The sequence below is a fragment of the Lytechinus pictus genome, chromosome 16 (genome assembly GCF_037042905.1).
Source record: "Lytechinus pictus isolate F3 Inbred chromosome 16, Lp3.0, whole genome shotgun sequence".
Lineage (NCBI taxonomy): Eukaryota > Metazoa > Echinodermata > Echinoidea > Temnopleuroida > Toxopneustidae > Lytechinus > Lytechinus pictus.
Genome location: NC_087260.1, coordinates 6,304,701 through 6,319,030, shown reverse-complemented (window position 1 = coordinate 6,319,030; position 14,330 = coordinate 6,304,701). Strand labels below are relative to the sequence as shown.

General features: G+C 35.6%; 2 protein-coding genes across 2 annotated transcripts in view; one reads left to right on the top strand and one right to left on the bottom strand.

Annotated features, from left to right (window-relative positions):
• Positions 1-535: 535 nt before the first annotated feature.
• On the top strand, positions 536-3,359 carry LOC129279295 (14-3-3 protein zeta-like). Its single transcript, XM_064111386.1, has one exon. The coding sequence runs from the start codon at positions 887-889 to the stop codon at positions 1,679-1,681; it is 795 nt and encodes a 264-aa protein (XP_063967456.1). The 5' UTR covers positions 536-886; the 3' UTR covers positions 1,682-3,359.
• Positions 3,360-6,969: 3,610 nt separating this feature from the next.
• Positions 6,970-14,330, bottom strand: part of LOC129279062 (ADP-ribosyl cyclase/cyclic ADP-ribose hydrolase-like) — a 29,947-nt gene continuing 22,586 nt past the window's right edge. Inside the window, exons 6-7 of the mRNA XM_064111249.1 lie at positions 9,798-9,884; positions 6,970-8,463 (exon numbers count right to left, since the gene is read on the bottom strand). Coding sequence (XP_063967319.1) covers positions 8,325-8,463; positions 9,798-9,884 — 226 coding nt within the window. The 3' untranslated portion in view covers positions 6,970-8,324. The remainder of the gene's footprint in view (positions 8,464-9,797; positions 9,885-14,330) is intronic.

Here is a 14,330-nt window from a genome sequence, read left to right as displayed (position 1 = left end):
ATCAATTTCTTCCGCTCGCGCTTCGCGCTCGCATCGTTTAGATGCATATACCTATCCCTTTCATGACTAGAAAAAATGCTTAGAATGACCATTTTTTAGGTCAGAATGTCAAAAATTTTCAGCTCACGCTTTGCGCTCGCATTATTTAATTGTTAAGACATGTATCGTCTTCATGGGTAATTGAAAACAGTCCTTAACAGGTCCCTTTTCGATCAGGCCAGAACGTTTATTGGCGTTCGCAGTAATTATCGAGTTACATACGCATCTTGTTTATAGAATCACAAATATTGCGCAGAATGTTAAACTTTTACGACAAAATACATGAATTTTCTTTTTTTTTAAATGGGGCCTATGAGATTATTTTATATTTAGGTCTATGTTGTTTTATAAGAATAAAGGTAAGAAGTGACCATGAGGACTACCCCTTCAAAGAAAAAAAAATCAACTTTGAGCGACCCCTCGAAATTCTAGCAGGTCCTCAGTGAATGTTCATTATCGGACGGGAAGCATTGATGTGTCACGCCATTTACCTTTTCATTCGATGCCCGTTGCGCAATATCTTTTGTTCGTGGTAAAGAAGGTGGTTGTCTTCTTCGATACAGTTCAGTGATGCTTGACCATACTGCCGCGCCCAGGCACTGTCAATGAAGACTCGCTTTTTTTGGTTCATTATAATACCCGCTCTGACATTTAATTTGATCTGTCTGCGTACTCGTAATGCACACATTCTCGTTACCCTGCAAAGTATCTCCAAAATACAGCAGCTATAAGTATACATCTACCCTATACCACTTTGATTCCGTGTCTGACCAAAACTATTCACTTTGCTCACTTCTGGTCTTGCTCTGGATTTCCATCGACGTGCCCTTGGATTATAAGTATAAATATGGCAGAGCAGAAGTTGAGTGACTCTGAAAAATTGGAGCTGGTGGAGATGGCCAAGCTCGCTGAACAGACGGAGAGATATGACGACATGGTTGGCTTCATGAAAACACTGACCAAGAATGGAAAGGAAGATGTTATTAAGTCAGATGAAAATAGGAATCTCCTGTCGGTAGCCTACAAAAATGTGGTGGGTGCAAAACGTTCTGCATGGCGCATTATCAGGAGCCTCGAGCAGAAAGCAAAAGAAAGCGATGAAGCGGACATAGCCGTAGAATATGCCAGAAAGTACAGACTAGACATTGAGAAGGAGCTGAAAGATATCTGCAACGAAATTCTAGATCTTTTATCAAATACCTTGATCCCCGGCATGACAGATGTAGCTGGCGCCACATCAGTAGAGTCTGGCAAAGTATTTTACCACAAAATGGAAGGAGACTACGCCCGTTATCTCGCCGAGATCGCGACCATGGAAGACGGTAAGGCTTGCTTAGAGCGCAGTATAAAAGCATATACAAAAGCGAGTGAAATTGCAGAACAGAAGCTGAACGCCACGGATCCTATAAGGTTGGGCCTGGCTCTCAACTTCAGCGTATTCTACTACGAGATCATGGGTTCCCCTGAACGTGCCCGTGAACTGGCCAAGACAGCGTTCGATGGTGCCATCGCAGAACTGGAGTACCTCAAAGACGACAGCTACAAGGATGCAACTCTCATAATGCAACTGTTGAGGGACAACCTGACACTATGGGCTTCAGCTGAGAGGTCAGATGATGTAGAAGACATTGAAGATCAATAACAGGGGGCATCTTTAAGCTATAAGGTTGTTTTTCAGGATCCATATTTGGACTCGTTCTCAAACGCGAAGTACCGGTACGTGGACTTGACTTTTAGTAGAGAAAATTATGTGACATCCAGCGAAATGCAATATCGCAAGATACTTGTGAGGGGGCAAAGACTGAGGCTTTAAACAACAAAACAAATGCTTTATAAGCCCATGCTTTCATCGACTCTCATTCCTCCGACTGTCCTATCAATTTTTATTATGATTTATACATGTACGGTGCAAGAAGTTTTTTTTTTAAATATATATATTATGAGAATTCTTAATGTACTGTGTTGATATTTTAGTTTCTTTGTTTTTTATGTGAAGTCTATAATATGTTACTTTATTTTCTATTTAATTTTCCATTGTTTATGTTAGCCAATGTTCTCTATTAAGTTGTTAATAATTTTCTTTAAGGTGTTGTCAAAGCAGCAGTATGCAGTCCGATTTATGCAATTTTAGGCTGGGTTTACTTCTAGTTATATACATGTATATATTGATTAATTCAACCTCCACTCAATGCTGCATTGTGCACTAGAGCTATAGCTATTTCTGAAGTCTCAGAGGTCTTGGTACATGTCAATGTATAAGTGGATAAAAGCGTAGTTTAGGATATTATAGTAGCTTCACCCTTTATTATCGTTCTGGTAGGGGTATAGTGTGTAGGTTGGTCAAGTTCATTCTTTGTTAAGTATCGGACCTTATACCTTGGTCACATTTGCTCTACGGTGGCCGTACGGCGAGTCGAAAACAGCCGTTTTAACATTGTTTGTACCAACTACATATAGGTGGTTTGAATTAAAATTAATAAACCGGCTGTTTTCGACTCGCCGTACGGCCGCCGTAGAGCAAATGTGACCAAGGTATTATTTACCTGGCTAAGACCATGCAGTTTCTTTTATTTCAATACAAATCAGCAATCTCGATTGATTAGAATGTTTTGATTGATATGTTGTATGGATTTCGAACAGTATCATAAAGTACTTCTTACGCAATACAAACGCCTGTTGATTATATTCATTTTTTAATATAATGTACGGGTCTCTCCTGTAGCGCCCTCAAGTTTTGCTCAGCGATGTTCATGACGATCGTGTAGGTCTTAATGCAATGTGGGTGTATGGCAAGAAAGCAGCTCTAATAATTTATTCAAATTTCTTGTTATAAAGAAATGCAATTCTTGATTTTCAAGGGGAGTCTCGACATCAAGGAGGCGCGATAGCTCAGTTGGTAGAGCGGAAGTTTCAGGTTCCGTTGACCCGGGTTCGATTCCCACTTGTGCGCTACTGCCCTAGGTAAGGCATTAATCCTCATAACCAGGCCCCTCGAGGAGGACCTTAAGACGTCGGTCCTCTGGTTGCTTGCTTACAAGTATTCATGCTTTCTTAGCAATCAGGTTAAAAGTCTCCACCAATTCTTGATATAAACATAGACATATTCACATTGAGAAATAGACTTAATATTAAGAATTGTATTTCTTCATAATAAAGAAATATTGAAAGGGTTGCCATACGCCCGCGTCGCTGAAAGCCCCGCATTTCAGGCTAAATTGAACTCGCTAATTTGACCCCACCCCCCGAAACACGACTGAATCTATTTCGTAATTAAGTACTATTCTCAATCAAATGAGCAGAACTAAAAATCTCATTTGATATTTATACTTTTATGGAAATTCATTGGACTCGTTTCAACGGTCGAGCATACATTTCAGGCGCGGATTCTTGGGGGCATGAAAAGTGAGGGAGAAGGAGAGAGGGAAGGAAAGGAAGGGGAAGAAGAGGGAAAGAGAAGGACAAGAAGTGAGAGTGGGAAAGGAAGAGTAAAATATAGAAAATGAGAAGGGAAGGGGGTGAAGGTGAAAGACGAAATGGAGAATTACAAAAAAATGAGGAACAGGGAGAGTGGAAAGATAACCATGACTGATAGGGAAAGGAAGGCATTAAAAAGAGAGAGAAATATAGAGGGAAGGAAAACTGGAGCGTAGCTACGGGGGGGGGGGGAGGGGTGGGGCTTGGGGGCACGTTACTAAAAAATTTCGGTGCCCCTCACAAAAATAAAGGAAGAAAAAAAGGCACCTACCACGGCAGGCAAAAATAGAAAGAAAGATGAAAAATGCAAAAAAAAAAGGAGAAGAGAAAATAAGTAAAAGAAAAAGGGGAAATTAAAAAAAAAAAGAAGCAGAAAATGATAATGAAATAAGGGGCGGGAAATAAGTCTCTATGTATTTTTTTTGTTGTTGGTATGATATGGTTTGATTGCCATTTTAGATGTCTATATATTAGACTTTCTCGCTCACAACTTTTCATAACTTTCCCACTTCCAACATATATACTTAATTTTTTTTTGCTTGTCAATTTATTTTTTCTGGGACGAAATATCCTTAATTAAAAAATGTGCCCCATCCCCTTGGAAAATCCTGGATCCGTGTGGAAGTGTGCGGTGCTCTTTATGCTCACAAAACATACAGATGCAATACCATCTTTGCATCATTAAAGGGACGGTGCAGGAAGGATGTATTTATAGCTCAATAAATAGAGTAAAATTCACAAATCAAAATGCTGCAAATTTGATTAAAATCGGATAACAAGTAACGAAATTATTGAATTTTAAAAATTTGCATTATTCCGGTGAAACAGTTCTAGGCATATCGTTATGAATATTCATTAGGTGGGCTGATGATGTCATATCCCCACTCGTTCCTTTGTATTTTATTATATGAAATCAGGTTTATTCAAAATTTTCTACCAAGAACTAAAACAATTGGATTGACAATTGATTAAGTGCATTAGTTATTTATTGCCGCAACTTATATCATCATAATGGAGACACATGTATGAAAAAATGAACCAATTATGATTTCATGTAGTTACATAAGAAAAAGGAAAGTGTGGATGTGACTTCAGCAGCCCACCTAATGAATATCCATGACGATGTGCATAATTTATAACATGTTTTCGCAAAATATTGATAAACTTTAAAATTCAATAACTTCGTTATTTCTTATCCGATTTTGATGAAATTTTCAGCATTTTGCTCTGTGAATTTTACTCTATTTATGTAGATATAAATATTTTCAGCCCGGCATCGTGGTCTAGTGGTTCTGACTCTCGCCTTTCAAATAGAGGGTCGTGAGTTCGGATCCTAGCCATGGCGTGTTTTCCTTCAGCAAGAAATTTATCCACACTGTGCTGCACTCGACCCAGGTGAGGTAAATGGGTAGTAATTCCTCAAAAAGCTGTGCGCACCGCAATCGGTAGACTAGCTTATAGCCGGGGTAAATAGGAGCGCCTTGAGCACCTAGCAAGTTGGATACGTGCGCTATACAAATCCTTTATTATTTTTATTATTATTTATCTATCTGACCCGCTATGTAATGTTTTCAGGTCAGAATATAAACAAATTTAAGATAATTTTGGCGTTCGACGAGTTATTGCTCAAAGTTTATCAAAAAATGACAGCTGCACGCATGTGGAAAAAGCAACTTGCCTTATAACAGTCTAGTAGATTTAATGGAAATCCCCCGCCTGCCTGCTACCCTATTCAACTTTCACTATACTAATTCAAAAGAATAACTACACCTTTATCAAATGTTACTTGGAATGTTAAATTTATTCATACGATAAGCAAAGACAGATCAATACAGCATGGGGAGTCAATCAAATTCGAACCTCTAAATATTGCTGCATTAATGTTGCATTGTGTAACTATCTATCCTACACTCTTAAAATAGTTGGGCAAAAAATACCCAGCTTTTAATAAACCCTGGGCAACATACTGTCCAAACAACTATTGGTTAAAATCTGTCCAAACTTGGTAATAATAACCAATTTGCCACTCTCCACCCAGGTGTTAAATGGGTACCCGGTAGGATGCAAAAGCCTATGTAGTATGCCTAGCAATTGAGTCTTTGAACTCTTGTTGGAATGCTCCCCAGGGAGTGGAGAAGGTGCATACATTGTATGCGGGCATGTAAGGATCCGATGACCGGGGTAAATAATAAATATATCTGTAAAGCGCTTAGAGACGTCGTTTCGATGTGTTAAGCGCTATATAAATGCAGAACATTATCATTATTATTAGTAGTAATTGGGTAATAAATTTGTTCAATTGAACGATAATTGCCCAGATATATATATATATATTTCCAACATACATTACCCAACACAGTGGACAGTATGTTTCCCAACATTGAGGCAAATCGCCTCGCTCTCTAAATCCAACAATCACCTTTTAATAACTAACATTTTAGAGGGGCATGCTATATATTCCTGTTTACTGGTTTATATTCTGACAATTATTGTAATTTTACAACAATTTGGTAATTTTTAAAGAAACTATTCATTTCGAAATTGAAAACAATTTAGTGCGCCCTCTAATAAAATAACCTTATTACAATAATCTGTATTAAGATTGTGTTTTTTTGTGATCACTATAATACTAAAATAAAATGTAAACAATTATAAAGGAAATTTTCTAAGTATGACACAATTTTGAATTTTTTCAAGGAATTTTCAACAAATAATAAAAACAATTGCTAAAATGAGCCTGGCATCAACCAATTTAAATATTAACATAAACCCTATCATGGGGAATTTCTAGTACAAAGGTGCGTGTCATAATGAATAGATGATATCCTTGTATTTTTGACAAGATAATTAATTATTTTAAAGGTGCTCTCCGATAAGCCATCTATTTAAATTTCAGTTGAACATTATTTTTAGAGTGTGGACGGGGCCCAGTGAACACACGCAAAACCCTCGCTTCTCAAGGCCACGAGTGTGGGAGCTATTCACAAATGATATTTACATTAAAATACAAAATGAATTGACATTGAAACCAATACGGACAGAGACGAGATCTCGAAAATTTGGGAACTATTCACAAATGATATTTACGTTAAAATACAAAATGAATTGACATTGAAACCAATACGGGCAAAGACGAGATCTCAAAAATTTGATCTAATAGGTTTAACAAAAAAAATCAGTATGACCTGCATGCAAAGATAAAAAATGAGGCTTTGTCAGGTTGTGTATTACACACGCAGGAAAACACAAAGTTTCTTTAAAGAGTTTAGCTTAAGGGCAGTGCCGGGTTATTTTGAGTTTGGGAACATTCCTACATTTTTTTTCAAAAACTTTATTAAATGATTAATATAAAGTTGCACGACCGAAACCACTCTTTTTATGGTCTTCTGTCTCCCTCTAATTCTATTTTGTTTCTATTTTTCTTATTTTGTTTACTACTCGAAAACTCGTTTGGGGCTAGCTTTTGGCAATAATAATGATATGACTATGTATACACTTGTAAACCAATCTTCGATAAAGAGGGCTAATGTAAATTCGTTTTAGAAAAGTAAAGGGTAGGTACTTTATCAGGGCCCGTGGTACAACGTGCATTGTAAGTTGATATATTGAAAAACCTCATTTACTATAAAAGATCATTTTGTTATCATGGCTCTCAAATATGAAATACTTTATCCACCTTCTCTCCGTTTAGCAAATTCACTTAATTCTTAAAAAAAAAAAATTGTAAATCGATATCCCTCACACAAATATGTTTTAAAGATTTCCATGAATACTTTATGTTACTTTCTGTTGTTATAAGTTTATTAGTGATTTTGATTTATTTTTACTATTATGTATAACATTTTTTCTTTCTTATTGATTATTATGCTCATTTTGTTGACTATTTTTATGTGATATTGTTTTTTGTTATGTTTTTAATATCTGTTGATACAGGGCCCCTTGGTCGAGCAGTTCTTGTAACTGAAAGGGCTACCCTTTTGAAATAAAACGACAAATAAATAAATAAATAAATAAATAAATAAATATGATCCAGAAAAGTCAAATCCCACATCCCTGCTTGATTTATCACTGTCTGAGCTATTTCTGCATTGGTCTGATTTATATTATAATAATTACACAACAATGGACATCTAAAGATCAACGACTTATTTCAGCGCACATGTTATTTTATAATATGGCGTGGCGTCATGTATGTGTTTTTCACTCATTACATGCATTAGCTAAAACTTAAAATGCAATGTTTATAGATAACATCTGTTTTACAATCAATTTCTAATCTAAAAATCATGTTTGTATTTGTTATAAAATCGATATAATACTTTCTCATAGAAGGCAAAGATGATCTATATATATAGTATATATAATTATATACAAAGTAAAAATATAGGTTTAGACATGAAAAACTGCATGGAAGACAACGTGAAAATAGATACTATTATCTAATATAAAAGACTTATCTTTTTGTAGTTAAATATTGATTAGTCTTATGCTATATTGCCATCTCCCCTCCCCCTTTCTCTTTCAACCTTTTTATTTATTTTTTCTTCTTCTGCTCCTTCTTCTTAATTCGTCTTCTTCTTAATTCTTCTTCTTCTCCTTCTTTTTTTTTCTTCATCTCCTACTTGTCTTCCTCTTACTTTTTTAGAAATTAATCTTTCCACTTTCATTCGTAATATTAAAGAAACTCACAATTGGTAATCAAGAGACAACACGATATGAAATGAATACAATTAAGTCAATTTCGAATTCTCCCCTTTTTGCACAAACCTCAAATGTATCACCCCCCTTTTCCCTTTCCTTAAAAAGAAAAATTACCGCGTCAATAATGAAACAAGTTGAAATGCTAGAATTAGAAATATAGGTGAGGCGAAATTCGTGGGAGCCGAGCCGGAGTATGGTCGACATAGATCATGTCCTGGGTCCTGGATGCATTGTACGTGACGTGTAATGCTGTATGAAAAAAAAAATACATATTGGCAATTAATATAATGTTAGCAAGCTATGGCGTGATAATAAAAAAAAATGATGGGGCGGATCGAACATGACATACGAAGAATTTTATTTCTTAAAGAATACAATTTCTGTTGCGACAGATTAAAACATAATCCCCAGATATAGTCCTATTGTGATATTTTACCCTTTTCCCTTTTTTCTTTATTTCATTCCGTTGCCCCCTTTTATCATATCACTTAAGGGGGGCTGCCCTAAAACTAGTCATCTGTAAGAGAGAGTAAGAACAGTATAGTGATTAAAGAAAATATGCACATTTATTAATTTGATGAAAATTAGTCAGGAAATTAGTAAAGAATGTGAAAATAGGAAATTAGTAAAGAATGTGAAAATAGAAAAGTGGAATCAGAACCATAAGGATAATGTTTTGGTAATTAGAAGGACAAAACGTATTTTAAAAATAAAAAGAAGAGGTGGAAAAAAAGCAGAAGATGCAGAAATTAGAAACATATAGAAATTAAAGAAAGAGATGGAAAAAGGAAAATAAAGTTATTATTTATTCACGTTTTCTTATAAAGAAAGAAAAAGATGTCTAGTTCAAGCCAATTGGTCTGCTTTTCAAGCGTGATAAAAAGAAGAAAGAAGGGAAGAAGAAGGAGAAGAAAAGAAGCAGAAGAAGAAAAAGAAGAAGAAAAGAAGAAGAAGAAGGAGAATAATAATAATAATAATAATTATAATGATAATAATAAATCATAATAATAATAAGAAGAAGAAGAATAGAAAATAAAGAAGGTATAATAAAGGAAATCATAAGAAAATATTATACAGAAAGAATAGAAAATGAGATTGTTGAAAACAAATTATCTAAACTCTGACAAAATTAAAGGAAATGTATGGTATTAGAAGAAACAACGAGAAAAATGATTAAACATTAATAGTATCAGAGCTGTCTTCAAAACAGATAGATGGACTGATGGGAAAGAGAAAGAGAGACAGAAATATAAAAGAAGAAATGCAATAAATGAGAGTTAGAGAGAGAGAGAGGGAGAGAAAGAAAAGTGAGATGGGGAGGGTGCGAAATGGAGATAGGGTTAGGTAAATTATGTGCACCACTTATAAAAGACCCGAGGAGTGACTGTATTTTAGAAAAAAATCTGAAATTAACAATTTTCTCTCGGGATAAAATCGAATGTTATCCCCCGAATCCAACCCTTATCATATACAATAATATAACAAGAATAAAAGTATAATGTAATGCAAAAGTATGTTGTTAGTGTAATCCAACATATTTTAAAACGCAGCCTAACTTTTCAATTTTTAGAGTGTTTACTTACCTTGGGTCGTCGATACAATTAAATGAAATTCCTTTGGAAGTTATATCCTCTTGTAAATCCAACAAAGAACCTGTAATGCATTTCTCTCTGATAAAAATAAATAAGATAATAAAGCATTAGGGTGATTGAAATACACAAAGAAAACCTTTTGCGCATTAATAATCATCTACGAAGCATGAAAAAAATGGATCATTGACATCACTATTCATTGACCCCTTATTCCATTCCAAATTTTCATAAAAATGATAAATGAAAGCAAAGAACAATAAAAAACAAACAAATGCAATTAGTTTATTCCGTTTGCTACTTATTTTACATTTTCCTTAATTTGGCGCAAATTCAATTTTGACAATCTGGACAAAAGTGGTCAGGTAAAATGGACGCGGGCGCGAAAGGACGCGCTTCGTAGTTCCTCCAGGAATTTAGACTGTTGTGCTCAATATTTTGGCAAAATGTAACCTTTTGCACTTTGGACCATACTTTATGGAATAATCCACATCAGTCTACCAATACTGCTGACTACGCTGGACCCTTTGGAGCAAGGTATGACTATTTCATTATACTGATTTTATTGTTTCAAATTAACGTCTCCTGATCGAGAAACTCACAATGAAAAGCAAATCAACTGCGAAGGGGTACAACGAGGTTGCTGCTACAAAAGGCCCGAGCGGCCCGGGGCGAAACCATGATGCCAAGCCTGTCGGAGCTATGCAAGCCTCGCCAACGCGCAAGCATCATGAGCAAAGATCTAGTGCGCGTTCCCGATCCCCGACGAGGTCAACAAACTCTCGATTCAGTGATGACGGAGGCGAAGAAGGGTCTGCTGCGTGTGAGGTACCAGGCGTCGAAGAAGGGTTGGAGGTGGCTATCAAAAAAGCTCTGCAAGTTATTCTTCTAGAAGAATCGTTCGTAAAAAACCTAGTCAGCTCCATAAAATCTGTTCTTGTGAAGGAAATTGAATCAGCAGTTTCCGATCATGTTGAGTCCATCTTATTCGAGAATGCAAATCTTCTGGAGGAAGTCGGTCGTCTAAAAAACAGAGTCGAGTCGCTAGAAGCTGCAGCTGATGAGGCGGAGCAGTATTCACGCCGCAATTGCCTGATTTTCAGTGGTATTGCTGAATCTGCAAACGAAGATACTGATGCCAAGATCATAGAGGTGTGCCAGAGGAATCTGGGTGTTACAGTGAAACAAGAGGACATCGATCGTTCTCACCGCCTTTCCAGCCATGCTGCGCTTGAGAACAAGCAGAAGGATCCTCGTAGTCGTAAGCCCCGGAATGTCATCATCAAATTTTCCAACTACAGGGCAAGAGAGACTGTATACGCATCTAGGGCTAAGCTGAAAGGCCTTTCAATTTACATCAATGAAAATCTAACACGGAAGCGATCTCAGCTGTTCTGGCAAGTAAAGAAGGGAAACCTCCCGCAAGTCCACAAAGTCTGGACTCAAGACGGAAGAGTAACAGCGATGAATAAGAGTGGGAAAAGAGTTGCTCTTTCAAGTGTAAAGGACCTCGGAAAACTTGACCAATTGAAGGAATGAGACAACAATATCAATCAAATTCACTGAACTGTAATACTTGGTCTGCTTGAGCACACAGGCGAATTCCTGTTTACTATTTGCTTTAAATTGCACTATTAAATATACGATTTGTTTTTAATAACGTTAATCACTAGAACTTGGTTCTTATTTTATTGAATATTTGTATAAAATTACATTCATTACTTACACGTAATACTTTTCACTTGTTTTGAAGTGTGAAAATTTACATTTTATTGTTATTGTTGCTGTTGCTATTTTGCACATATTCGGGTTTTTCATGTATATATATTTGATAATTAAAATGATTAATGTATATAAATTGCTTAGAGTGGAGGAAGTAAAATCTCAACCTAATTTCAACATAAGATTTAATGATTAAATACCCATGTTCAATTTGTAATAAATCTGTTAAAATAAATCAAAAGGCTTTGTTATGCACTGTATGTTCACAGTGGGTGCATATAGTTTGTGGCGGGGTCTCAAGAGAGACCTATGATTCAGATGAACTGTTTGAAAATTGGCAGTGCCCGAAATGTATTCTCCAAAGTGTATTACCTTTTTGGAATGATCCTGATCTATCTACTGAAGTCGTGTATAACTGTAATAATATTTCTGTCGACGCACATGATGATAGGTCAACCGAAACTAATGATTTTGCTCTAAAAGATATTAAAGGTATAAAATTAGCTCATCTTAATGTCAGAAGCATTGTTAATAAAGTTGCTGATTTACAATGTTGGCTGAATAATAACCCTTATGATCTACTAGGAGTGTCAGAAACATGGTTAACAAAAGAACATTCTGATAGCTTGATTTCTGTTAAAGGTTATAAGTTTGAGAGGAAGGATAGATGTACTCATGGAGGTGGAGTGGGATGTTTTATATCAGAAAATTTATCGTATATAAGGAGATTGGATCTTGAATCTGTTGCCTTAGAAATAATTTGGTTGGAGTTGCAACGTAGCAATAGTAGCTCATTATTTATTGGTATATTGTATAGAAAACCGGATAATCATTTAGATTTTTTTGACAGTCTTGAAAGTAATCTTGAGAAATTGTATACAGTTACAAACAACGTCATCCTTCTTGGTGATTTTAACTGTAATATGCAAACCATAAATAATCTTTCTAGAAAAGTTTCCAGTCTCCTTACTACAATGCAAATGACACAGGTTATATCTGAACCCACTAGAATTTCACCACATAGCCAGTCAGTAATCGATTTGGTATGTATTTCTGATGCACTTGTTGACAATATTATTAAGTCAGGAGTGCAGTCAGCTGGACTTAGTGATCACTCTGTGATTTTTACTGCAATTAAAGGGAAACATCAATCCCTTTCTCCGAAAATAACTAAATGTCGTTCATTCAAGTACTTTGACAGTGAGAAATTTAAAGATGATGTAAGGAAAGTTGATTGGCATGAGTTTTATTCCTGTGGGACTGACGTTGAAAAATTGTGGCACTACTTTAAAAACACAGTCCTGGACATTTGTGACAGGCATGCCCCCGTGATATCAGTGCGGCAAAAACAAAGAGGGGTACCTTGGATAAATGATGATTTTTTGGTGTTAGCACGCGAAAGGGATTATTATCGAAAGCAATTTAGAAAAACAAGATTAATTTATTGGTGGAATAAATTTCAGTTTTCCCGTAACAGAGCTAATAACTTGATTAAAAATTTGAAAAAGAAGTATTATCAGGACAAATTTAAGGACTGCGAAAATGACATAAAAAAGAACTGGAACATTTTATCGAAGCTTATACCTAAGAAAAATAAAACCACGAGTCATGATGTTAAATTAACAATTGATAATGATCAAATACCTAACAATGAAATAGCTCACGTTCTAAACAAAGCCTTTAATGAAGTCGGCTCAAGGTTGCAAGCCGCTTCGGGTAATTTCTCGAAAGATTTATTAAACAATTTACAAACTCTGTTTATTCCAGATTGTGAATTTAAATTTTATGCAATCAAAAAGGAGTACGTTTTGAAAGAACTATTACATATTGATTGTTCGAAAGCGGTCGGAGTAGATGGCATTCACCCTAAGTTTCTTAAGCTGGCAGCAGAGAGTATAGCTGGCCCTTTAACCCATTTATTTAATGCAACTTTACAAACCAGTGTTATTCCAGAAGATTTTAAAACAGCAAGAATTACTCCTGTACATAAGGGAGGATCATTTGATATTGACAATTATAGACCAATTTCTGTGCTTCCAGTCCTGTCCAAAATACTAGAGAGAGCAATACATGATCAATTGTATAAGTACTTAAATGTAAATGATCTACTTGCAAATTGTCAGTCTGGCTTCAGACCGTCTTATTCTACTGCCACTTGTCTAACTGAGATTACAGACTTTTTGTATGATAAAATGGACCGAAAACATGTTACTGGTGGTATTTTCTTGGACTTACGCAAAGCTTTTGATGTTATTCCTCACAATTTTATACTTGCAAAACTTAAGTACTATGGTATTACTGGCAATGAATACAACTGGATGGAATCGTATTTAACAGACAGAAGGCAATTTGTAATGATTAACAATTGTCGCAGTGAATTTTTGAAGATAAAATCAGGTGTCCCACAAGGATCTATACTGGGTCCATTGATATTTTGTATTTTTATTAATGACATGTGTAATTTGAAATTGCATGTACATTCTAAAATGTCTCTTTATGCTGATGATACCGCCATTTTTAATCACGGTGAATCAATTAAGGAGGTACAAAAGTATTTGCAAGATGATTTTGATTCAATAAGTAAATGGCTAGACTTAAATAATATGCATTTACACCCGCAAAAAACAAAAGCCATGGTATTTGGTCAAAAGAAAAAGTTGAGGGGTGCTCATTTGTCAGTGAAATTCAGGAACATACAATTAGAAAATGTAAAAAAGATTAAATACTTAGGTGTCATGCTCGATCCGGGCTTGACTTGGTGCGAACATATTACTAATATCGTTTGTAAAATATCTCGGGCAATAG

Coding starts and splice junctions, on each gene's coding strand:
- LOC129279295 (XM_064111386.1), top strand. CDS start 887: ATGGCAGAGCAGAAGTTGAGTGACTCTGAAAAATTGGAGCTGGTGGAG.